The sequence below is a fragment of the Mastigoproctus giganteus genome, chromosome 13 (assembly GCF_048544385.1).
Source record: "Mastigoproctus giganteus isolate SK-2022 chromosome 13, ASM4854438v1, whole genome shotgun sequence".
Classification (NCBI taxonomy): domain Eukaryota; kingdom Metazoa; phylum Arthropoda; class Arachnida; order Uropygi; family Thelyphonidae; genus Mastigoproctus; species Mastigoproctus giganteus.
Genome location: NC_143587.1, coordinates 113,781,994 through 113,809,186, shown reverse-complemented (window position 1 = coordinate 113,809,186; position 27,193 = coordinate 113,781,994). Strand labels below are relative to the sequence as shown.

Sequence of the window (27,193 nt, the reverse complement as noted above, 5' to 3'; positions counted from 1 at the left end):
TTAGGCTATCAACTTCCACGACAAGGGATGGAAGTCTGTTCCACCTCCCAAGCACCCGCTGGCTAAAGGCAAATTTCCGCACATCTATCCTACATCTGTCTTTACTCAATTTGAATTTATGCCCTCTCAGGTGATTATTCTGAGCAAGAGGAAGAATCCCATCAGCATTGAGCATGCTCAAACCATTCAAGGCTTTGTACACCTCTATCAGATCACCTCGCTGGTGCCTAGTCTCCAGACACTGTAATTCGCAAAACTTAAGCCTTTCTTCGTAAGAGCACCCCCTTTGTTCCATTCACTAATCTTGTTGCCCTTCTCTGTACTCGTTCCAGCAGCTCTACATCCTTCTTGAAATGAGGCCTCCAGTCCTGTATACAGTACTCTAGGTGTAGCCTGACCATTGCCTTATACAAGGGAATGATCACCTCCTTATCCCTGCTAGAAAAATTCCTATATATCATTGACAATACACCATGAGATACTCTTGCAGCCCGTCTGCACTGCTCAGAGAACTTCATATCTGCCTGCACAACCACCCCCAGGTCCCTTTCATTCTCTACCACTGTCAGTGTAGTACGACAGATTTGATACGTTGTTCTGGGGTTGCTGTTTCCCATATGTAGTACTTTACATTTGTCAATGTTAAACTTCATTTCCCACCTCTCAGCCCATATGCTCAACCTTTCCAGATCCTGTTGCAGCAGCAGCATAGTGTCAGTAGTGTCCTTGACAACCCTGCCAACCTTCGTATCGTCTGCAAACTTGGACATTAAGCTTGATATACCATCATCAATATCATTTATAAATACAGAAAACAATAAAGGACCCAATACTGAACCCTGAGGGACTCCACTAATAACATTAGTCCACGATGATCAGTGTCCATTGATTACCACTCTCTGTCTTCTCCCCCTTAACCACCCCTTTATCCATAGCAGCAATTTGCCTCCAATGCCACACTGCTCCAATCTGTGCAGCAGTCTTCCATGTGCAACAGTATCAAAAGCCTTTCTAAGATCCAAGTATATAATATCAAAGTTATTCCCTGCATCCAGTTCTTTTGTGACTGCATCATAGTATCCAATCAAATTGGTCAGGCAAGACTTCCCCTTAACAAAACCATGCTGTGTCCGAGCTATAACTGAAGTCTTGTCTAGATGATCCTATAGTGCTTCTTTAACCAGTGCCTCCATTAATATTCCGGGAACAGAAGTTAAACTCACAGGTCTATAATTACTTGTGTCAGCCTTTGATCCTCCCTTGTGAATTGGGGTCACATTTGCACATCTCCAGTCTATGGGTACCTCTCCTGAGTCCAAGGAAGCTCTCATAAATATGACTATGGGTTTTCTTACTTCCTTTGCTGCCTCCTTTAATATAACTGGATAGATCCCATCCACCCCAGGTGCCTTTCCTGTGTTTTTCTTCAACAATTTCTCCTCCACTTTACTCTCAGTTATTACAAGATTCTCTAGCTTACTGCTAGAGTTGAATACACCTCTGGCATTCCCCTCGCTAATAACTCCTCATGTGTGAATGTCGATGCAAAATATTCATTTAGTTTGTTAGCTACCTGAGCAGGGTCATCAACAGTTGACCCATCGATATCAAGTGGACCAATCTGATTCATTCCCTTCCTTCTAGAGTTTACATAAGTAAAGAACTCTTTGCTGTTTTTCTTCGCAATCCTTGCCAAGGATCTCTCGTAATCTGCCTTCGCCTGCCTAACCTCCTTTGTAACTTGGTTACAGATCAACTTGTATCTATCATAGGCTTCTGTGTCGCGTGATAATTTGTATGTATACCATGCATTTTTCTTCTCTGTCATATGCCTCATTAGTTCATCTGACAACCATTTAGGCCTAAACCTTGAACAATATTTCTTAGTTGGTATGTAAAGCCTAGTAGCTTCCAAGATAAGTTCTTTGAATGCTTCCCATTTTGAATTTGCTGTTGGTAACATCATCAGTTGATCCCACTTTATAGAATTTAAATACTGTCTCAGTCCATCGTAGTCGCCTTTACGAAAGCAATACCCCTTCCCTTTACCCCTAATGGTAGTTACCTCTTTGAGTAACTCCCACTTCAGAACACTGTGATCACTGCCACCTAGTGGTTCATTTATCTGCAGATTCTTAATGCATGAAGAATCACTACTGATAATCAAATCAAGAGTATTACTCCCTCTAGTTGCCTCCCGAACATGCTGATGTAGAAAACAATCATCCAATAAATCCACAAAATCCTTGCTAGTGTGTGAGTGACCAGCCCCCGAATTCCAGTAAATATCTGGGAAATTAAAATCCCCCATTATAAGACTCTCTGATTTACTGGCCCACTCTATTTCTCTGGACAGTTTCTTATAATACTCATCAGAGTCATTAGGCCTATAGCACACTCCTACTCTCAATTTTGATCTCCCAATGCTTATGTCACACCAAACTGACTCGACACTGCACTGTCCAGCGATGTCGACTGGCTTCACTTCCTTGGATTTTATGTGTTTCGTAACTAATAGCATAACCCCTCCTCCCTTCCTCTCCTGTATATCCTTTCTGTAGACATTGTACTCCCCAAATTCCAGTTCTGCATTCCGTATACCTGTGTGACACCACGTCTCTGAAATCCCAACAATATCTGCCTTTGATGTTTTGAGCAATACCTCAAATTCATCAAATTTATTTACTAAACTCCCAGCATTGGTGTACACGCAAGTATACATGCACCTGCTCTTCCTCTTAGCCACCCTAACACAACCCATGTGTTCACTTGTAACTCATGATTCCCAGCAATCTCTGAAATATCCTGCATCTTATTTTCCAGGCTGCTGCTCATTCCAATAGAAGCAGTGCAAGAATCACTTTCTTCTCTGCCAGTGGCTACTGTTAATCTATTAGTCCTTGTATCCCCCCAATCTAGCAGTTTTCCGACCCACCTAACACTGCCTCGATAGCATCAGCAAACATTCTTGCACCCTTTCTATTTAAGTGTATCCCATCCCTGTAGAAACAGTCTCTCCTGTTAACAAGTACAGACCAGGCTGAAAAAAATTCTACCCCTTGAGCCCTGCACAATATTTCCAGGGCCGAATTGATCGACAGGGCTCTCATCATATACTCCCTCCTATCGTGTCTGGGCAGAATTGCAGACACTTTCAAATTCAACCCTAATTCACTACTTTTTTTCATCAGTGACCTGTACTTGTAAAGTAATTCCGCCGGTCTCCTTGTATTAGTTCCTTGAATGCTTCCCACTTAGAATTTGTTAGTAACATCATCAGTTTGAACCACTGTACAGAATTTAAAAACTGTCCGAGATCACTGAAGTCACCTTTACGGAAACAAAAACCATTCCCTTAAAATAAATAAATACACAAACAAATAAATAAATAAATACATAAACAAATAAATAAATAAATAAATACATAAACAAATAAATAAATAAATAAATACATAAACAAACAAATAAATAAATACATAAACAAAGAAATAAATAAATGTCATACAGTTACGTTCTAAATTCATATTCGTATTAATATAAATGTATAGTTAGTATTACACAGTACTGCCATAAATACGGTCGCAAAAGTAAGACTCCCATAAAAATAAAAAATGATATCACAGAGTTGTGGGTTTTGCATCATGTGTTTTATTAATGTATGGTTTACTTTAACAGGTATCATCAACTAGTAAAGGAAGCTAGTGAAAATGGAATGGGGAGATAAAGAAAACATGACTACTGCCATAGGTCTTCATAATGCAGGACATGATGCACCTACAATTTTCAAACTTCTGAAACCACTTGGAATAAGCCGAAGATTTCTGTTCAGGGCAATTGATAGATACAATGAACAACAGAGAATTGATGACAGGCCTCGGTCCGGCCGCCCAAGAACCCTTGCAACTATCAAGCTGTGGAGAACATAATTCGCAGAAATCCCTTACGAAAACAGAAAATAATGTCCAGAGAAGCGGGAATATCACCAAGATCGATGTTACGCATAATCAAAAGTGATCTAGGGATGAGTGCCTACCGCAGGAGAACAGACAGTTCCTAACTCCAGCTCTGATGGAACGGAGGCGCAAAAGATCAGGGACACTGCAGCGTCGGTAGGCGAATGGTAAGCATCGACAGATACTCTTCACAGATGAAAATATTTTTACTCTCGAGTAGAGTTACAGTCTGCGTGGTAGCACAGTGGTATCATCACTGTCACCCCCAAACCGGGTGGAAAAGGCCCGGATTCGAATAACGTTGATGACGCGAAGAACTTTAATGGGCTTTTTTCACTCCGCGGCTGAGTTAGTCGGGCTCAAGCGTAGATAGCAAGGTGTTTTCAGTCAGAAATTGGGGTTTTTTTCGTCCAGCAAGCAGGCAAATTGACCACGCAATTTACAGACAAATAAATATATGGGTAGATGTAAGAAATTACGGGTGGCCCTAATATAATTATTTGAATTTGAATTTTGAATTTGAGCAGAGTTACAACCATTAAAATGACAAGGTGTATGCACATAGCTCTGCAGAGGCATGCCAGGCTGTTAAAATGGGTCATCATCCAGCATCAGTGATGGTTTGGTGGGGAGTGTCCTACGAAGATGTAACAAAGATGCATTTTTGTGTTCAGGTGGTGAAAATCAGTGCAAGGGTGTACCTGAATAATATTCTGCAGCCGCATGTGAGACCCCTCAATCAGACTCTCTTCAATGGTCAACTCTGGATGTTCCAACCTCCCAGGACTCAGCGCCTGCCACAAGGCAAAGATCACCCAAACATGGCTTGGGTGAACTGAGAATGTGCCAGAGTTCATCAATCATGACGAATGGCCTCTGCCAGTCCAGATCTTAATCCACTTGATTACAGTTTCTGGGATTTTTTGGAAGGGATGGTCTGTAGTAAAAACATGCCACATGAAGAGCCTGAAGAGATCACTGAAGCATGCTGTGGCTAATTTCCCGCTGGATGTTGTGCGTACTTCTATTGATGAATGGCCGGAGCGTTTGAGGTTTTGTGTAAAAAACAAGGGGGTGGGCATTTTGAATGAATGTTGTGTTGCTTCATTTGTTGGGTGTTCAAGAACAAACCCGCAGAGTTTTGAGTTGCTTTTTTTTTATTTTGTGGCTACATGCAGTAAAATATATGACAGTATTTATGGCAGTTCTGTGTAGTATTAGTAGGGCCAAATGATGCAAGGAAGTAGGCTTTTCTGCATCAGCCAAAAAATAAATGAATACATTAACAAATAAATACATAAAGAAATGAAATAGTATATGCATATTAATTTCAAATCCCAAAAGGTAACCATCTAAATCCACGTTTAATTTAATTAGACCCTTGCATCTATCATGTTGCATGTGGGTGAACTTACACTGCCCATAAGCGTGAACTTCATGAGATACAGTATTCTGTTATTCCAGACTTTCTATTTGTTCCCCCTTGGTTCTTGTCTCACCTTGTGATGGAGAGTACTTTTCCCAATCATTTTAATCAACCGCTTCAGCGCCTCATACACCTCGTTCAGATTTTCTTTTAGATGTTTAGTTGTGAAACTTTGCATTCCGCATCTTTTGAATCGTTCATCATAATACAGGGTGTGGCTGGGTGTCTCAAAAACAGCTCTGCAACTTTGAAAGTGTATATAAATTTATTTAAAGGACGTACATAATATTTTGAAATGTCAGAATGTAGCAATGCACTTCAAGTTTAATGCACGTCGACTGTTGTATCCAATACTACCACCGCGATTGCTCCCGGGCAGTTGCGATCAAGATGGCGACTTTCACAAGCTCGTTGTGCGTTTTGATTCGAAGAAACAAAGTCGGCTACACAAGTTCAATGGAACTTTCGCACTCAGTATCGGAAAGAACCTTCCAGTAGGCCTACAATGTGCACGTGGCACAAGAATTTTGTTGAGACCGAATGTTCTGTGCGCCATGCTACCTTACCCGGTCGGCCACGTGTTCCTGACGATGTCAGGGAAAGGGTCAGGAATAGCTTCGTTCGAAGTCCACAAAAGTCAACGCGACGTGCGGCTCGGGAAAGTGGTATTCCACATGTGACTCGTTACGAAAACGTTTACACTTAAAGGCACACAAATTATTCATCGTGCAACACCTTACGAATGCAGATAAGCTGGTTCGTAAGGAATTCGATATGAATGTTGTTGCATCGGATAGAAGACGATGAAGGAACTCTGGACCCCATAATTTTCAGTGATGAGAGCACGTTTCATGTCACTGGTAAGGTCAACACCCACAACTGAAGGACTTGGGGCACCGAAAATCTACGTGCCTGCCTGGAACACGCACGTTCGTGACAGCCCAAAGGTGAACGTGTTTTGCGCCATCAGCAAAGAAAAAGTGTACAGCCCTTCTTTTTCGTGGAGACGACCATTACCGGTATCGTGTATCTAGACTTGCTCCAACAGTTCCTCATTCCACAAATTGACGAAGATAACCAAGAATGACGTATTCACTTCTAGCAAGACGGCGGACCCGCCTCATTACCTTGGAGAAGTGCGCGAGCACCTTAACACCCGTTTCCCAGGTCGGTGGATCGGTCCAGGGGCGCCGATAGCATGGCCATCTCGATCCCCGAATCTTACACCTGACTTTTTCTTATGAGGATTTGTTGGAGATCTAGTGTGCGCACCACCCTTACCTGCAAATGTCGCTGACCTCCGAACTCAAATTACTGCCGCAGTTGCAGAAGTGAAGCCAGAGATGCTACGCCGAGTGTGGCAAGAAATTGACTACAGGTAAGACGTCTGCCGCGATACAAATGGGAGTCACATTGAACCATAACTATCCGAGATAAACCTTGACATGTTTTGCTACATTCTGACCTTTCAAATTATTGTGTACGTCCTCTAAATAAATTTAGATACACTTTGAAAATCGCAAAGCTGCTTTTGAAACACCCTGTACAACGATTTGCAGTCATAGCTAAACTGGTTTTCCTTCTTTGAATCCTCTCCAGGAGTTCTGTGTCTTTTTTGGGCGCGATCTCCAGACTTGAATACGATATTGAATACGTATTGAATACGATATTTCCAGTGTTGTCTAATCATCGTCTTGTGCAGAGAGATAATGATATACCTCTCTCTACTAACAAAGGTCTTAGTCTGCGATGTAACACCGCGGTATCATCACCGTCCTCCCCACACGGAGTGGAAAAGGCCTGGGTTCGAATCCCGTAGATGACGCGATGAACTTTAATGGGCTTTTTTCACTTCTTGGCTGAGTTAGTCGGTCTCAGGCAAAGACATCAAGGTTTTGGTTTTTTCCCCAGGAAACTGGGATTTTTTTTCGCCCAGCAAAACAGGCAAATCGACCAGAGAACATGCAATTTGCAAACACAAAATACTGGTTATGTAATGAATTATGGGTGACCCTAATATAATAATCAATGCCCATTACATCAGCCACCTGAAATGAACTGAGGTTAAAATTGACGCAGGAAGAATGATCGCCATGGACCTCTTTGGCATGGCAAAAATGGATTTGAGCTGGTTGCCATGAAAGAATATCTTACGTTACAACTGGAAGAAGTTTTGAATTATTGCAAAATCAGACAATTAGGCAGCACTTTGTAAATGTTTCAAACAGGAGGGGAATTTTGCTTGAATAGGTTATGAATGATGGACAGCAATATATCTCCATAGTAAGCAGTTAGACTTTTAAGAAAAAAGACTGAAATGCATTATATTCCAAGGAATTCGAAGCTGGAAGAAATTTCCTTCCTCTGAGATTGCCAGTTGAAGTGCATGGTGCAGAGAAAATATTGGGGTGAAATTCCTGTATATCACTGACAAAACCGCATGAGCTGTCCTGGCAGTTTGCCTGCATTGCTCAGAGAACTCCAAATCTATCCAAGCAATGGCATGGATAGATATGGAAGAAAGTAAGGCTGGGAATTGGTGACTGCATGAAGGTCGAATCCTTTCTAGAGGATCTTCTGTAGGTGTTTTTAATTGCATAAGGTTCAGCTCTATTTAATAGGGACTGGCTTGCGTGAAGGCAAATCGTTCTTAGGACCTGCGCGGGTAGCACAGCGGTATCGTCACCGATCTACCCACACCGGGTGGAAAAGGCCCGGGTTCGAATATCGTCGATGACGCGAGGAACTTTATTGGGCTTCTTTCTCACTGTGGCTGAGTTAGTCAGTCTCAGGCATAGATAGCAATGTTTTTCATCCAGAAAAACAGGCAAATCGACCAGAGAACACACACAATACATATATGGGTAGATGTAATCATTTACGGGTGACCCGAATATCAATAAAAAATCGTTCTTAGGAAAGATCGTAATTCTTCTAGGTCTTATGCTGTGCATGCTTCATATGAGCTTATAATAAGAGAAAAGAGCTATAGTTTTGTTGGCAGCATTCTTAGAAAGGGAGTTAAGCTACCTATAAATAGGAGGACAGCGAGATCTGCCAGATTTACAGTACACAATAACTCCTATGGAAGAAAAAAGGTTTGAAAGATGAGCCTTGATGGGTTGAAATGGTAGCAAAGAGCCATCTTGAATACCTCAGTCAGATGACCTCGCAGGTGCCTAGTGTCCAGACACTGCAATTTGCAGAACTGAAGCCTTTCTTGGTAAGAGCACCCTTTACCAATCTGATTGTCCTTCTCTGTACTCGTTCCAGCAGTTCCACATTGTTCCTAAAATGAGACCTCCAGACTGTGTGCAGTACTCAAGATGCAGCCTGACCATTGCCTTATACAATTGGATACTCACTCCGTTATCCCTGCTTGTTAGCAGGGATAAGGGGGTGAAATTCCTGTATATCACTGACAAAACCCCATGAGGTGTCTTGGCAGTCTGCCTGCATTGCTCAGAGAACTCCATATCTGACTGCACAAATACCCCAAAGGGTTTATCATTTTCCACTACCTGAGTGTAGTTTCACACAGTTGATACGTTTGATACGTTACTCTGTGATTCTTGCTACCCATATGCAGTACTTTGCATTTATCATTGTTAAACTTCAATTGCCATTTCTCAGCCCATCTGTCTAACTTTTCTAGATCCTTTAGCAGTAGCATACTGTCATTAATCACCCTGGCAACCTTTGAATCATCTGTAAACTTGGACATATAGCCTGATATGCTTTCATCAATATCATTGATAAATAGAGAAACCAAGAATGGGCCCAACACAAAATCCTGGGGGACTCCACTAACAACATTATTCCACAAAGAGCAGTGTCCATTGATTACCACTCTCTCTCTCTCTCTGCTCCCACTCAAACATCCTTTTATCCATTGTGGTAACTTGCCTTTAATGCCGTACCATTCCAATTTGTACAGCAGCCTTCCATGTGCAACGGTTTCAAAAGCTTTCCTGGAATCCAAGTATATGATATTAAAATTATTTTTTTGTGTACAGTTCCTTTGTGACCACATCATAGTATACAATAAAATCGCTCAAACAAGATTCCCCTTTAACAAACCCAAGCTTTGTGTGAAGTATAATTGTGCTATTGTCTAAATCAGTGCTTCTCAAACTACCTGTGGTGAAGGACCAGTTTCTTTTATCGGTATGTCGCGGACCGATACTTTTGTAAAATACAAATCGTCGCGGACCGATAACGAACGATTACTCGCAGACCGGTAACAAACAGTTCGCGGACCACACTTTGGGCAGCACTGGTCTAGATGATCCTGCATTACTCTTTTTACCGTTGACTCCATTATTTTGTATGGAACAGAATTTAAACTAATATGGCTGTATTTACTGGTGTCACCCTTTGTGAATTGGGGATACACTCGCACACCTTCAGTCCACAGGGACCTCCCACGAATACAAGGATTCCCTCATAATTACAGCTAAGGGTTTGCTTACTTCCTTCATATAGTTTTTTCTGAAAATATATTTTGTATAGTTTATCGTCTGCACGTTTAGCATAGTGGAATCATTACCGTCCTGCCCACACTTGGTGAAAAGGTCCGGTTCGAATCCCGTCGAAGACGCGAGGAACTTTAATGGGTGTTTTTGCAATCCGTGGCTGAGTTAGGACGTCTCAGGCATATATAGCAACCCATATGCAGAAACTGGTGTGTTTCGTCAGTAAAACAGACAAATCGCCCATAGAACACGCAATTAACAGACAGCACGGTAGATGAATTTAATTAATCCGGTGGTCAAAATATTGTAAGTTTCTTGGTATAGGTTTTTCTGAAAATAATTAGGGTTTAGTTTGCGCCGAGGCAACTAAGACAGTGAGGATCAATAATCGTGTGTATTATATTTTGCTATGGTTTGTCTTCTTTGAACGATGGAATATGCTAGTTTCGCGTGATATAACCCTAATCGATACTGATTTTCACGGTACGGAAAAAGTTCTTCACATTCCTTCGGCCGGCGATTTGAGTCATGCCCCGGCTTTATCACGGGGGGGGGGTGAGACCAATTACGTCATTTCTTACTCTCCAAATATGATCTATGCCATTTAATTTGCTGTTTGCTGCTTCTGGTCAGGCTCTCTCAGAGTTATAGAGATAATAAAAAAATAATAATAATAAAAAAGAGAAAGAAATGAAAACAAAATACAATACTTGTATTTAACCGCTGTTTTTTTTTTTTTTTTTAACCTTTTTGGGCAGATGCATTATTTATTGTAGAAAATTCTATTTAAAAACTATTTGAGCCTGAGATTCATGCTAAATACTCCTCTGAATGGCCTTTCTTGTGGCAAAGAGGATCGGCTGGGATTAATGTTGCAATTTCCCAAGTAGAAACAATTCTATTCATTAGCTTATTTATTATTTTTATGGAAAGTATATACTGTGTTTTTCGGACCGTAAGACACCTTTCTTCCTGGAAAAGTTTGCGTAAAATTCCTCGTTGTCTTATGGTCCAAAGGCATACAGCTAATTCTTTTTTAGGTCAAGCTTCATAGAATATGCAGCCTGACCTAATATGTTCTTGTCTAGAATATGCATGTGAGGATTTATGTATGTCTCACAAGAAATCGTCTTTTATTCCCAAGAAAAGATCAGTAAACTGCAACTTCTTTTTACAAACCGAAGTCTTTCAAGAAATGTAGATTCGGCAATGCTCCTGAGGGTATTGCAGATGACGCCCTCTTTGAAGACAGTAAAAGTTCAGATCATAGCATTAGTAATGAAGAGCAGTATAGAAGCGAATTTTTTGGATTCTACAATGAAAAAATTCGTATTAACTTTGATATATTTTTAGTAAACACTTGCAAATTTTGTGTTTCTGATATATAAAATATTTTAAAATATATAAATATTATATTACTAAATTTCTGTGTGCGTGTTGTAATAAAATGTGTTCCTGTTCCTTCATTTATGTTCAAAAATAAAAATAATCTGATTTAGCAGTTTCCGAATGTTTATTGTAACTGGTAATATATATTCTTTGTATAGTTTTTTCTTTATTTTACATTTATTTCAAATGCATCATTGCACAGACAGGGAAATAAATATAATACACCACTAATGCATTTCAGTGTTTTTAGATCAAGAAAACTTTTATATGAAAACAACATTGTTACATAATGTCATATGTAATTTAAAACATTAAAATATTTATAATTTAACATTCACACTTTTCCACGTTTCGCAGTTTTTCATAATAACATTTATCTCATCTCTATGGATCATTGTAGTTTCGTGATTTGTTTCGGTTTTAGACCACTTAGGATATTCCGTAGACCGTCGAAATCTGTATTTCATGACTTGAATATACCAGTATATAAAGTCAGTGTACATAATAATATTAGACCATAATACAAAGAAATGACAGTATTTAGTTCTTTTTAAGAAATAAGCTTGCTTATATTTCATAAAATTCTAAAATGTACACAAATTCCTCGTTAGTCTCAGGTCATTTCACGAACTACAATTGATAGTGTATGTTCCCACAATTCCATGGGCTACCGAACATCAATATACATCCGCACTGCATAATTATATAAAATAAGTCTGCTAATAAAATCGAATAGTAGTTTACTGAAATCTATACTTAAAGAAATTACTATATTCATAAATATGAACTTTTTATATTTTAAACCATGACAGAGTATTTTTCAGAAGTTACTCGATGTTTACGTGGCGTAATAATACATATTACATATGGCTTGTATTAATATCCAGACTGTAGCCATATTGGTTATGAACAAAGTTGTTCTGTATCTTTATCGTTATATGTAAACTTCTTTCGTCACTCTGAAGTGCATTTATTTGAGGATTTACTATGTTCCTGACACTGGCATATACATTTTCGTAGCCATGGCAGATAGGAGGAAACTGCAAGGTATGTACTGTTTCCATAGCTTGTATTTTGATTTGATGGCGCTAGTTCTTCGATTAAGACACAAGTAGATCTCGCAGTGCTCCTGTCAGCGGGTTTTATTCGAAGCTTAATATGTATGGATGTATGATATCTGAGAGATGCTAAAAACATGTTACACATTTTTGTCAAGTACATTAAAAAGAAAATATGATCGGAATTGTGAATTAAATTGAATTGGGGACGTTATCCTTAACGCTATATTTTGACATTAATTCTCTATTGAAACGAAAAGCGTTATTTAGGAAAGAACTATAACACTTGAAACAATTCAGTCTTCCTTTAATGTGAAAACATTTTTCAAGCATGCAAAAGCTGTAAATGATGTGCAAAGAATGTATATATTTTTGTTGGTATTCCTTTGCGTTTTCCCGCTGCGATGATATTGAAAGTTGTATAGATTGATGCTAGTGCCATAATTTTCTATTTAAAAAAAAATAATACTAAGTATGTTTCATTACAAATGATGAAATTCAGGGCATCACGTTTTGGCTGATGGTTGCCAAGGATCACAGTAAACACCTGTTGTTTGTTCTTTATAGCCTTCATTTTTCCATCCCTCCTAACTAACCAGGGAGGAATCTGATTTGTCTGTATCGAATAGCCACTTTGTTATTCAAATATTTCTAATATATGATTCTAGTGTAACTATATTATGTTCACACATATATTAAGTGACATATTCAAATGTGACTAGATATTAATGTATATGAATAACAGATTTGATGTGTGTATTTCTGAACAGAGTCTTATATTTAAGTTCCATGAGAGTATTGTTTAGACCTCTCTCCATTGTCTTTTTTTTTTTTTTTTTTTATGGTACTTTGTGTATAATGATTTAGTAGTAGTAGTGGCAAACAATGCAAGAAAGCAAGCTTATACTGCAAAAAAAAACAAACAAACACATACTCTTCCCATATCACCTGTCTATTCCTCATATACTTTTAAAGTACCCACTTCTACGATACCAGATGGAAGTTTGTTCCAACAATAAACTACCTGTTGGCTGAAGGTAAATTTCTGCATACTTATCCTGCAAACATCCTTCCTCAGCTTCAATTTGTGCCTCCTTAATTGTGTTGTTTGAGCAAGAGGAAGAATTCCCATCAGCATTTTATTCCAATCACTCCGTAGCCAGGTGGGAAGGAGCAGCAGTGCGTAGCACACGCTTCTTGATTAGCCGGGGTTCGAGCCCGTCACCATCAAATACGGAGGATGCGGAAAGGTCAGGGAATGACCACCGCATATCCCAGAACAATATGGCCTTAGTTGTTAATGCTCCTAAAAACCAAATAACAAACAAACAAACCAATCACTTTGCATTACAAAATTCTGTTGGAACATTCAGCAGCCCAGAAAGCAAGATACCAGGGATTTCAAGGCTTGTTGTGGGTCATTATGGAACAAGTAAATACATGGGCTGTGTTAAGATAACCAAGAGTAAGAACAGGTGCATGTATACTTGATTGTACACTAACGCTAGGAGCATAGTAAATAAATTTCATGAATTTGAAGTGCTGGTCAAGTTATTAAATGCAGATACAATATTGTGGGGATATATGAGAGATGTCGTGTTACTCAGATATAAGGGATGAACATTTGAATATATGGAAGTACAATGCATACATAAAGGACAGAGGAAGGGGAGAATTATGGCCGTAGTTAAGAAGCATGCAAGTCTAAGGCAGTGCATCCAATTGACATGGGTGGCCAGTGCAATATTGAGTCAGTTTAGTGTGACATAAGCACTGGGTGAACAAAAATGAGAGGAGTATGTTAGAGGTTGAATGACTAATGTGTACAACAAATAACTATACAGAGAAATAGAGCGGGCCAGTAAATCAGAATGCCATATAATGGGTTATTTTAACTTTCCCAATATTGTGCTGAACTTGTGGACACTCGCACGCCAGCAAGACTTTTGTGGATGTTTTCGACAGCAGCATATTAGAGAGGCAACAGGAGTGAGCAATACTTTTGATTTGATTATCAACAGTGATTCTTCATGCATTAAGGATCTGCAGATAAAAGAACCAGTAGGTCGCAGTGATCACAGTGTATTGATATGGGATATTGACATCATCAAGGGCAATATCAATGTGGGAATATCAATACCAACTAATGATGTTAACAACAAATTGTAATTGGGAAGCATTCAGGGAAATAATCATAGAATCTACTAGGCTTTTCATACCAACAAAGAAATACTGTTCAAGGGTTAGATCTAAGTTGATGTCAGATGAATTAATGAGAGATGTGGCAGAGAAGAAAAACACATGGGATACATAACAATTATTAGGTGATTCAGAACCCTATCGCAGATGTAAACTAGTCTGCAATCATGACATAAAGGTGGTTAGGCAGGCTGAGGTAGATTTTGGGAAGTCTTTGGCAAAGAAAAATAGCAAGGACTTCTTCACTTGTCTAAACATTAGAAGGAAGGGGATGAATTGTATTGGTCCACTTGATATCAGTGGTTTAACTGTTGATGATCCTGCTCAGATTGCTCACAAACTGAAAAGTATTTTGCATCCTCTTTTACACATAAGGAATTCTTTGGGGAAGGAAATGCTAGAAGTTCACAAGCTCTTAACATGGAGCTGAATACATTTGTGATAACTGAGCGGAAAGTGTGAAGAGAAATTGTTGAAGCTAAACATAGAAAAGGCATATGAGGTGCAGGGATCTATCCAGTTATATTAAGGAAGGCAGCAAAGGAGGTAAGTAAATGCTCAGACAAAATTATGAGAGCATCTTTGGATTCAGGAGAGGTCCCTGTAAACTGGAGATGTGTGAATATATATCTTCAGTTTAGAAAGTGCAATCAATGGGTAACATGAATAATTACAGACCTGTTTGCTAAACTTCTGTTCTAGGGGGGGGGGGGAGATGGAGCCACTGCTTAAAAAGTTAATGTAGGATTATTTAGACAGAATTAAGTTATACTTCAGTTGTAGCATAGATTTGTTAAAGGGCAATCTTAGCTGACTAATTTGATTGGATGCTATGGTGCAGTAACAAATTAACTGCATGAAAAAAATAATTTTCATATTACATACTTGGATTTCAGGAAAGCTTTTTATACTGTTGCACATAAGACTGCCATACAAATTGGAGCATTGTGGCATTAAGCGCTGCTGCTATGGATAAAGGGATGATTTGGAAGAAAACAGTGGTTATCAATGGATAGGACTCTTTGTGGACTAATGTTATTAGTGGAGCTCCCTAGCATTCGGTGTTTGGGCCCATTGTTGTTTTCTGTATTTATTAATGATATTGATGAGGGTATATCAGGCTTAATGTCTAAGTTTGCAAATGATATAAAGGTTGGTAGGGTGGTTAATGACAGTAATGAAGGTATGCTACTGCAACAAGGTCTAGAAAAATTAGGCAGATGAGCTGAGAAATGGCAGTTGAAGTTTAATATTAACAAATGTATGGTACTGTGTATGGGTAGCAGTATTCCCAGAGTATATCAACTGTGTGGTACTACAATCAGGGTAGTGGAAAATGAAAAGGACCTAGAGGTAATTGTGCGGTCGGATATGTTCTCCAAATATTGTGGACAGACTGCCAGGACAGCTTGTGGGGCTTTGTGAATGACATACAGGCATTTTGCTAGTAGGGATAAGGAGGTGATTATCCTAGCGTATATGGCAGTGGTCAGGCCACATCTTGAGTACTGCATATAGGTTTGGAGGCCTCATTTTAGAAAGGATATGCTGGAACAGGCACAGAGAAGGGCAACAAGATTGTTGAGGGAAACAAAGGGATATGCTCTTACCAAGAAAGGCTTCAGTTTTGCAAATTGCAGCATCTGGAGAATAGGCTCCTACGAGGTGATTTGGTTGAGATGTTTAAGGCTTTGAATTGCTTGAGCAAGCTCAGTGTTGATGGGATTATTCCTCTTGTTCAGGCTGTGTGCATAAGGGGGTATAAATTCAAATTGAGGAAGAATGGTTGCAGAAGATGGGCAAAAATTTACTTTCAGCCAATGAGCAGTTGATTTCTGGATCAAGCTACCATCCATTGTTGTGGAAGTAGATAGTTTGAATAATTTCAAGGAAGAGATAAACTGTCTTATTGTTGGAGGGAATGAATAGGTGAAATGAGAATTTTTTTATTATTATTTTTTTTATGTAATGTTTTGCTTTTTTTTTGATGATGCTTATAAGCTTGCTTTTTTGCATCATTTGCCACTATTAATATAAATACCATCAGTATCTGTTTCATCTGCAAATGGTTACTGTTTTCTGTACTGTATATCAGTAATTATTCTCATTTAAATATTTATAGAAGGCAGAAGTAACTATACACAGAAATTAATTATAAGACAATGAGGTGGTTGTGTACACATTACTGCGTGCACAACCACCAGTGTATGTTTTATTTAGGGAAAAAATAGAAATGAATGGGATTTGTATAAAATACAATTACAATTTTTTTTTTAATTCTTACTTTCTGAACTCTAAACTTAATAGATCTACTCATGATATTTGAGTTGCAAGTACATTTAAAGAGGAAATTAGTATTTGTAAAAACCTTTCAAAAGACATAATTACATTCTACTAAGTGTCCGTAATATTTACAAATATTTTTAATATTTACTTTGTGATAAATTCATATCATGTATGTAACATCCTTAGTTTTTGTAGACGTTTCTCAGTGTCATCAAATATACAGGTGTTTAAAAATTGCACAGAACAAACGTATTTGTATATTCTGAAGCTAAAAAGATTTAAAAACAATGGTGCAAAAGTCTTTCTTAATCATAAATTACAAAACATAAAAAGAAACTGAAATAAACCTCTTAAAGGGACACATCTGAAGCAGCTGTTCAAAGTGATCTGCATGCAAATTAATCTAAGAATGTTATGTCAGGTGATTGTGGTGGCCAGGGTCATTTTGAATAGTACATTGGTTATTGTACTCTGTATTTAAAGAGACAGAAATCATGGGAAAAGTAGGCTGGTGCACAGACTTACATAAACCTGTTCTGTGCTGATTTTCAAGTGGTATGTCCTCCAGTACAGTCAGTTCTGCTATAATGCGGTATGTGTGTGTGTTCCTAAAAATTTCCGAAATACAATAAGTATTTCGTGCATTAAAAACAACAGAGCTTATGGGGAAAAATAGGGATGGGGCAGAGCACTCAAAAAAAAAATTGTTCAGTCTGGTAAGTAAAAGTTTAAAAAAAAGTTAGAAACCTAATAAAATTGCTACACAGGTTTAAACATCTTAAATTTCTAATAAATAAATAAATATTACAGTAAATATAGCATAATAAAATAAAACAGGCCTACGTGCTCTGGATTCATAATGCGAAAATTACCAACTTCCAGTCAGCACACGCACGGGGCCACCTCCTCTCAACTGCCCGAACCTTGCTAACTCGCGCCTGGACACACTCCAGCTCTGCAGATGAAAGGCGCAAAGAGATCACCAGAGTCAAAGTAGACCTTACGAGGTGTGGCTACCCCATCGACGTCCTTAACAGGTGTGATCTACAAGCACGCGACAACGTGACGACCAACAGCAACGCCAACAGTGACGAGTCATCCACGAGGGCATTCATCCCATACTACCCCAACCTGTCACAGCAGATCGGTAGAATCCTAAGATCGCATGGGATCAAGTGCATCCAACTCCCAGGCAAGAAACTGCGTTCTCTCCTTTCCAACATAAAAACACCTGTCCCCACCCTTCTACAGAGTGGTTTGGTCTATCGCATCTCTTGCCGTGACTGCACGAGCTGCTACTTTGGAGAGACTGGACGTCGACTCGAGAAACGCCTCTCAGAACATAAAAGGGCGATCCGTTCGGCGGATGTAGAACACTCAGCTATTGCCGAGCATGTCTGGACAACCCACCACGACATCGACCCACACCGTGATGTCGTGGTTGTGGACAAGTCCCACCATTACCTAAAACGCACCGGGTTGGAATCGTTAAGTATAAAATGCTCGGATACCTCGTTGAACAGGAACAGTGGTTGTCAACTTAACCCCATCACAGAAGCAGTAATTCTGTCCATAGACAAACGCTGGCCACGTCACCACCATACGTCACAGCCACAAACATCAACAAACAATTAACCACGTGCCTCACGCACCATCCTGGCAGTGCATCTCTATTCCAACTGCCATTCAAAGTATTTTAATCTGATGAAGGCTGCCACCCAGCCGAAAGCTAATTCATTTATCGTAGTTTTTAATGCTCTGTGTAACAAAATAAAATAAATTTTCGCAAATATAGCACTTTACCTTGACACGATATGTTTTGCTTGATTGATATTTCTTTACTGACTTTTTTTTTTTTTTTTTTTTTCCCGGATTGTAAAAGTTAAAACAGTAAAAAGATAAGCAATCAATAATGATAAACATGGGAAGCACGAATTGCACAAGTGAGACAAGTTTACGAAGCTTGAAAAATTGGAATGAAGAGAAGATTCTGAAAATATTTTTTTATATGATTGAAGATTTCATGGAAGGGGAAAGAAATTTCCCATAATAACATAAAAACCCTACACAATTCCAGCTATTGGTATTACTGCAAATGCAGTAAGATAGTTTACTACCCATTTATAATTAGATTACACTAACAGAAAAGCCCATTAACATTAGCAAAGGCACATGATGCAAGAAAGCAAGCTTATATAGCATCAGCCAAAAAAAAAACCAAAAAAAAAAAAAAATCCTTATTTCACCCATCCACTCGCTCTAAATGTTTGTGAAGTCCTGCCTTGAATCTATTTAAGCTATCAACTTCTACAATGACAGAAGGAAGTTTGTTCCCACAATCAACCACCCGCTGGCTAAAGGCAAACTTCCACACATCAATCCTACAACCGTCTTTCCTCAATTTGAATTTATGCCCTCTCAGGCGATTATTCTGAGCAAGAGGAATAATCCCATCAGCATTGAGCATGCTCAAACCATTCAAGGCTTTATACACCTCAATCAGATCACCTCGCATGTGCCTAGTCTCCAGACATTGTAATTTGCAAAACTTAAGCCTTTCTTCATAAGAGCAACCCTTTGTTCCATTCACTAATCTTGTTGCCCTTCTCTGTACTCGTTCCAACAGCTCTACATCCTTCTTAAAATGAGGCCTCCAGACCTGTATACAGTACTCAAGGTGTGGTCTGACCATTGATTTATACAAGGGGATAATCACCTCCTTATCCATGCTAGAAACATTCCTGTATATCATTGACAAGACACCATGAGCTACTCTTGCAGACGGTCTGCACTACTCCGAAAACTTCATATCTGCCTGCACTATTACCCCCAGATCCCTATCATTCTCTACCACTGTCAGTGTGGTACCACAGTGTTGATATGTTACTCTAGGATTACTGCTTCCCATATGTAGTACTTTACATTTGTCAATGTTAAAACTTCATTTGCCACCTTTCAGCCCATCTGCCTAACGTTTCTAGATCCTGTTGCAGCAGTGTCATTAGTGTCATTAACAACCCTGCCAACCTTCATATCGTGTGATTTCCCTGCAAACTTGGACATTAAGCCTGATATACCATCATCAATATCATTTATAAACCATCATCAATATCATTTATAAATACAGAAAACAACAATGGACTCAACACTGAACCCTGAGGGACTTTACTAATAACATTATTCCATGAAGAGCAGTGTCCATTGATTACCACTTTCTGTCTTCTCCCACTCAACTATCCCTTTATCCATAGCAGCAATTTGCTTCCAATGCCACACTGCTCCAATTTGTGCAGCAGTCTTCCATGTCCAACAGTATCAAAGGCTTTTCTAAGATCCAAATATATGATATCAAAGTTATTCTTTGCATCCAGTTCCTTTGTGACTACATCATAGTATCCAATCAAATTAATCAGATAAGATTTCCCCTTAAAAACCCATGCCGTGTCCGAGCTATAACTGAAGTCTTGTCTAGATGAACCATGCAATGCTTCTTTAACCAATGCGTCCATTAATTTCCCTGGAACAGAAGTTAAACTAACAGGTCTGTAATTACTTGTGTCGCCCTTTGATCCTCTTTTGTGGATTGGGGTCACATTTGCACATCTCCAGTCCATGGGTACCTCTCCTGAGTCCAGGGAAGCTCTCATAATTATGGCTAAGGGTTTCATTACTTCATTTGCCACCTCCTTTAATATAACTGGATAGATTCCATCCAACCCAGGTGCCTTTCTTGTGTTTATCTTCAACAATTTCTCCTCCGCTTTACTCTCAGTTATAACAAGATTATCTAGCTTACTGCCAGAGTTTACTTCACCTCTGGCATTCCCCTCCCTGAATAACTCCTAATGTGTGAATGCCGATGCAAAATATTCATTTAGTTTGTTAGCCACCTGAGCAGAATCATCAACAGTTGAACCATCGATATCAATTGGACCAATGTGATTCCCCTTGCTTCTAGAGTTTACATAAGTAAAGAACTCTTTGCATCCTTTGCCAAAGATTTCTCGTAATCTGCCTTCGCCTGCCTAACCTCCTTTGTAATTTGGTTACAGACCAGCTTATATCTATCATAGGCTTCTATTTCACATGTTAATTTATATGTATCCCATGCATTTTTCTTCTCTGTCACATGTCTAATTAGTTCATCTGACATCCATTTAGGCCAAATCTTGAACAATATTTCTTTGTTGAAATGAAAAGCCTAGTAGCTTCCAAGATTAATTCTTTGAATGCTTCCCATTTTGAATTTGCTAACATCATCAGTTGGTTCCACCGTATAGAATTTAAATACTGTCTCAGACCACCGTAGTCACCTTTACGAAAGCAAAAACCCTTCCCTTCACCCTTAATCGTAGTTACCTCTTTGAGTAAATCCCACTTCAGCACACTGTGATCACTGCCACCTAGTGGTTCCTTTATCTGCAGATTCTTGATGCATGAAGAATCAGGCGCCTCCGTAGCCAGGTGGGAAGGAGCAGCAGTGCGTAGCACACGCTTCTTGATTAGACCGGGGTTCGAGCCCGTCACCACCAAATATGGAGAATGCGGAAAGGTCATGGAATGACCACCGTATATCCCGGAGCAATATGGCCTTAGTTGCTAATGCTCCTAAAAAAAACCAAACAACAACAACATGAAGAATCATTACTGATAATCAGATCAAGAGTATTACTCCCTCTAGTTGCCTCCCGAACATGCTGCTGTAGAAAACAATCATCCAATAAATCCACAAAAGCCTTGCTAGTGTGTGTGACCAACCCACAAATTCCAGTCAATATCTGGGAAATTAAAATCACCCATTATAAGACACTCTAATTTACTGTCCCACTCTATTTCTCTGCACAACTGCTCATTATACACATCAGATTCATTAGGCCTATAAAACACACCTACTCATTTTTCCTTTCCCAATGCTTATGTCATACCAAACAGACTCAACATTGCATTGTCCACCAACATCGATTGGATGTACTTCCTTAGATTTTGTGTTTCTTAACAGCATAACCCCTCCGCTCTTCCTGTCCTTTCTGTACACATTGTACTCCCCAAATTCCAGTTATGCACTGCTTATGCAGTCTCTGAAATACCCTGCATCTTGTTTTCCAGGCTGCTGCTTGCTCAATTGCATTTCAATAGAAGTAGTGCCAGAATCGCTTTTACTTCTGCCAGCAGCTACTGTTAATCTATTAGTCCGTGTATCTCCCCAAGCTAGCAGTTTACCGACCCATGAAACTCTGCCTCGATAGCATCAGCAAATATTCTTGCACCCTTTCTATTTAAGTGTATCCCATCCCTGTAGAAGCAGTCTCTCCTGTTAACAAGCACAGACCAGGCTGAGCAAAATTCTACCCCTTGAGCCTTGCACAATCTCTCCAGGGCAGAATTGATTGACAAGGCTCTCATCATATACTCCCTCCTATCGTGTATGGGCAGAATTGCAGACACTTTCAAATTCAACCATAACTCACGGCTTTTTTTCAACATTGTCTTGTACTTGTTAAGTAATTCTGCCTGTCTCCTACTCTTAATATCATTAGTGCCAATGTGTACAACAATATCACCCTTTGTGCCCTTAAAGGATGATATCTGCCCTACAACGTCATCAACCTTTGCCCCTGGCAGACATACCCTGGTCCTGTTCCATCTATCCTTTTTGCACAATATGGTCCCCGTTTCCCTGACAATAGAATTACCTACAACAACTTGTTCCTTTGGGACCAGCGCATTCTGCCTTGGGGTTGCCACTGTGTTGCGTGATGTTCAAGTGCAAGCTCTGGCATTGATGTGGGCAGCTGAGAGCTTGAGGCATCCTTCAAGGGTGGATGCCCTCGAAGGAGGGTATCCACCCTGTCCTTCAAGCTCTTATATAAGCTGATAACAATGCCGAGTTCCCGCCTGATTTCCTTGCACTCCTTACATCACGCACACACAAACAAATTCCTCTTGGCAATATCAGGTCCCGTTCCAGATTGCTCCACAAACATTAAACAAGCAGTGCATTTCAATAGGCTGGGATTCAGAGGACAACCACCGCCCCCCTCAGTTCTCCCATGAGCCACAGCACTTCCACTAGTTTGAGCCTTTTGCTTTGCTGCTCTGGTCTGATTCATGATTTCTATTCAAGTTCAATAAAATTCCAATACAAAATATAACCCTAAACCCATATCCCAACACTGTTATAACACTATATATATATATATATATAAATAATGTATTTCGGTATTGAATATTATCTCCGAGTTACGTTGTATGACTTTCTTATCCCCTGTCAAATTATATGTATTAATTTATGATGTTATGTTTGTAATAACTAGGTTGCTATATTTATTTAGTTAAAAAAAAAAAAAAAAGTACAAGTCAATTGACAGTGAAATTTAATAAGATTTAAGAAATTTTACTGATTAATTGATACTACTATACTCGCTATCTAGTTTTCCGTTAAACCTTACACTAGCACACGTTGTATCGTATAACAATGGCGGCAAGTTACGAACGGTTACTCTATGGACACTAGGTATTATTTACTTTCCAAATCGTGCTATCTAAATTCAAAATAAACCACGGAGCTTGACTAGGTCTATAAGCTACTTATAGAAAATAATTTGATCTAACAATTAAGTCAATAAAGCAGCTAAGTATAATTAAAAACTTTCGTTTGCGGGAGCTGCAAAACCTGTCCACACGTGGATTTGATACCCTTACCGATACTAAACCTGTAACTGCAAATTGTTTTTATTGTTTTATGATAGAAATGTGCTCCTCCGCTTACACCATCTCACCTCATGAAATTTCTGTTCGAACAGAAAAATGTAAGTCAGTCTACAATATTGTGTTATCTTGTGAATACAGCGAATGACAAGTGTGTCTCTGACCAGTACAACTACAGTAAATGGGAAATATAGTTCTTACACATTTGACATTTTGTTTTAAGCTTCCAAACTTACTTGCAGACGAAATTGCGCATGAGCCAACACAAAAATCGCCTTATACTGCATTGTTACCTAATATATCAGTCACATTGGAGAAAATGCGTGTTATAGAAGAACTGATTGCACTTCCCAAATTGTTCTGCATAAACTGCATGCCGCTCCAGAAACCATTGCTGGTAAAACATAAGGACCAATGTTAATAGTCCCCAGGAACACTACACGAAACATTAAAGGAAATGCTATGTTGATAATGAGCACTGACGATTGTATGACTGTTTCAAGAGTTGAGAATTCCATTCCTTGTAAGACATGATTCTTCTGTAATTGTAACATGTCTGAGAAATTGAGGATCACATGTACATTGCAAAATGAGTTTGACATTTGATTTTACATTTATTCCTATCTTGTGGCAACAGTTCTTGTATAGACATGCTGCGAAATGGATACAATTGCTGTTCATATAATATCCTCTGTTTGCTTGCAGATGAAACATATATGCAACGTGACAACTTTCTGGTACTTGGGGTAGGAGATATAAGGTATTTGCCTTTTAACATTTGCAGTTTGTGTAAATCTCCTTCTACCAGCATTTATTCATAATGGTTTCAGAACACCTGTTTCTCTAAGTTGTCTCTCCACAGAAGTAAATGTTTTATGATTTGGTATTCCCATCAAGATTTTGCTGTTTGCAGATACAGAATTCTCGTGAACCTCACCATAAATTAAAATCATATTGGTTCACTAGGCAAAAAGTAAACAGAACTGTGGTGTGTCCCACAATGTAAATTTAACAAATGCCATGTTATAAAGAATGAGGCGGGTGTTGTGGAACCTGAAAATCAAGTAATAGACATGTTGATAGTGATAATACTGTGCCATACTGGTTATTCATAACTGAATAATTGGTATCATTCATATAATAGAATAACACTATTCATGTTGGCATTGGTACTTAGTTTTATACTGTTTAAATGCCATTTTACACAGTCATATTTTTGACATAAATTTGAATATAAAAGTGTTTTGTCATTTTACATTGTTTTATAATGTAATTTGGTGTGGGCTATATGTGGAGATTATCCATTGATTAATTATGTAATAAAACATGTGAATAATTCAAAGTTAGTTTATTAGGTATTTGTGACTTAATGGTACATACTTATTAGGTTAGTTTATTAGGTACTTATGACTTAACACAAAGGTGACATTTCCAAACCCTTCCTGGATATTATATCAGACCAATACATGTACTGAAAATAGTGCCTCACTGAAACTAAGACAGGTGTTAGTTTGAAAGCCTTAGTTTTTTTAGTGTAACATTGGTATTAATAAATGAACTTTGAATTTTTCATGTGGCATAACTATTTTATTACACAATTAATCTGTTTTTGTAATTTATGATTAATGTTTAATGTCTTGGAAATAAAGATTTTTATGATTATAAAAACTTTTTTTATTATTATTTTTAGCTACACAGTATCCTTCCCCATTTCTTCTGTCCAAGTTTTCTATACATGCAATTTGTGCAAAATAGAAAAATATATATAAAAAGTACAACTTGTAGCTTAGATGCTGAAACATAACAGTGTGCATTATTTTTGAAAAATAATACTTATCATAAACTTTAATCTGTAATGTCTTTGTTGAAGGTAATGTTTGTCTTTAGCAATGGAGGGAGTCCCACATCTCCATCAGATGAATGATTTATTGGATTTGAAATGTGCACTTATTTTTACTTTGTGTTGGTTTCATTTGATGAAGACCCTTCTTTTACAGACGTATAGTGTCCGGATTATGCAACAGACAAAATTTTCAAGTTATCCAAAGTTTAGAGATACTTCTTTATATCAAAAACCAATCTTGTTGCTCTTCACTACAACTCTTCCAGCAAATTGTTCCTGAAATGGAGGTTCCAAAAACTGTATACAATACCAAAGATATATCCTAACAAAGCCTTTGTATACTGAAATAACTTCTGTAAAATGAAATAAATACAGAAATTTTGCTCCTACTAACAAAGTTCTGTACATCCTAGGGAAAAAAAAGGCGCCTCCGTAGCCAGGTGGGAAGGAGCAGCAGTGCGTAGTACATGCTTCTTGATTAGACTGGGGTTCGAGCCCGTCGCCATCAAATACGGAGGGTGCGGAAAGGTCAGGGAATGACCACCGCATATCTCGGAGCAGTATGGCCTTAGTTGCTAATGCTTCTAAAAACCAAATAACAAACAAACATCCTAGGGAAAATGCACTGTGCTAGAAGTGATGTAAAATGCACTCTACTATTGAGTGCATTTTATAGCACTGTGTGTAAGATTATGCACTGTGATCTTACACCAATGTGTAAGATCACATAGTTGCACCCTTATAATTACTAAAGGCAGTGTTAAATGTTGGATAGTAATGCCAACATTAATTCACATGATTAATATATGTGAAAATCATGTAATGATTTGACTCAATATCTCTGTCAGCAAATAAATAGATTATTCATTATGGACTCTTATGAATTTCTGTATATTTATTGCCATTTAGATGAAAGACGTGTCTTTTTTTCATACAGAGTACCAAAATTTATAATATATTAATTCTGTAAACTCAGGTGGATGGGACAGCCTTTTTTTTTTTTGAGTTATACAGAAAAAGAAGGATAGCTATATTTGTAAGCTGTCTCAATAAATACACAACGTAGCGCATTTTTAATAATCACCCTGGAAACATTTTGTAAATTTTTTGCTGTTGTAGTGAGCTGTGTTATCCAGCTAAATCATCAAAACATGTACTCTGTATTACATAAGTGTCTGAAAATAATTTAATCATTATGAAAAATGGATTTATTTTAAAGTGTTATGTAGAACCATTAGGATGGTAAAAACTAACTTAATATATTGGCTAAAAAATTAATCCTTGCCATTGATGGTTTATTAATATAAATGTTTTATGTTACGAAACTTTTTGTTTTTTTTAAATAAATGATTGCTACCATTATTAAAATTAAGATGATGATTTGAACAGTGAGATAAATAAGTAGTGGGAATATGATATCAATAACTTATAAATTTATTTTCATTATATGTACTTTTTTGTATGTATATGCGTTTTTTGGTATGTTGCTGTAATTTCTAACCAAACTTCTTTTTTTTATTATTTTATTATTATTATTATTTAAATATTAACTCTTGTGTTGATTACAGGAGATATTAGTATTAGAAAAGGCTAAATGCTGTAAGGAAGCAGATTCTTTCCTGCATCAGTCACTAAATTCAATTCCACTTTGAATTTAGCATGACCTAACAAGACCTGAAAGGTTGCCAAACACTGCCTTGTTTCAGTGTTTGGCAACCTGTTGCCCATAGCTGAACTTCACCATGAGATTCCATCTTCTGTTATTCCTTAAGATTTCATATTTTGTGTCCTGGTTTTTGCCTTGGCCATAAGGGAGACGAGATCATCCTTGTTCATTTTACTCAGCCTCTTCAACA

At 38.3% G+C, this 27,193-nt stretch overlaps 1 protein-coding gene across 2 annotated transcripts in view; it reads left to right on the top strand.

The window, feature by feature from the left end:
* The first annotated feature begins 12,149 nt into the window (after positions 1 to 12,149).
* LOC150076374 (CCR4-NOT transcription complex subunit 3-like) overlaps positions 12,150 to 27,193 on the top strand; it is a 370,933-nt gene continuing 355,889 nt past the window's right edge. For both annotated transcript variants that reach the window (XM_090387831.1, XM_090387830.1), the window contains exon 1: positions 12,150 to 12,290. In XM_090387831.1, the coding sequence (XP_090243957.1) occupies positions 12,266 to 12,290 (25 nt within the window). In that variant the 5' untranslated portion in view covers positions 12,150 to 12,265. The remainder of the gene's footprint in view (positions 12,291 to 27,193) is intronic.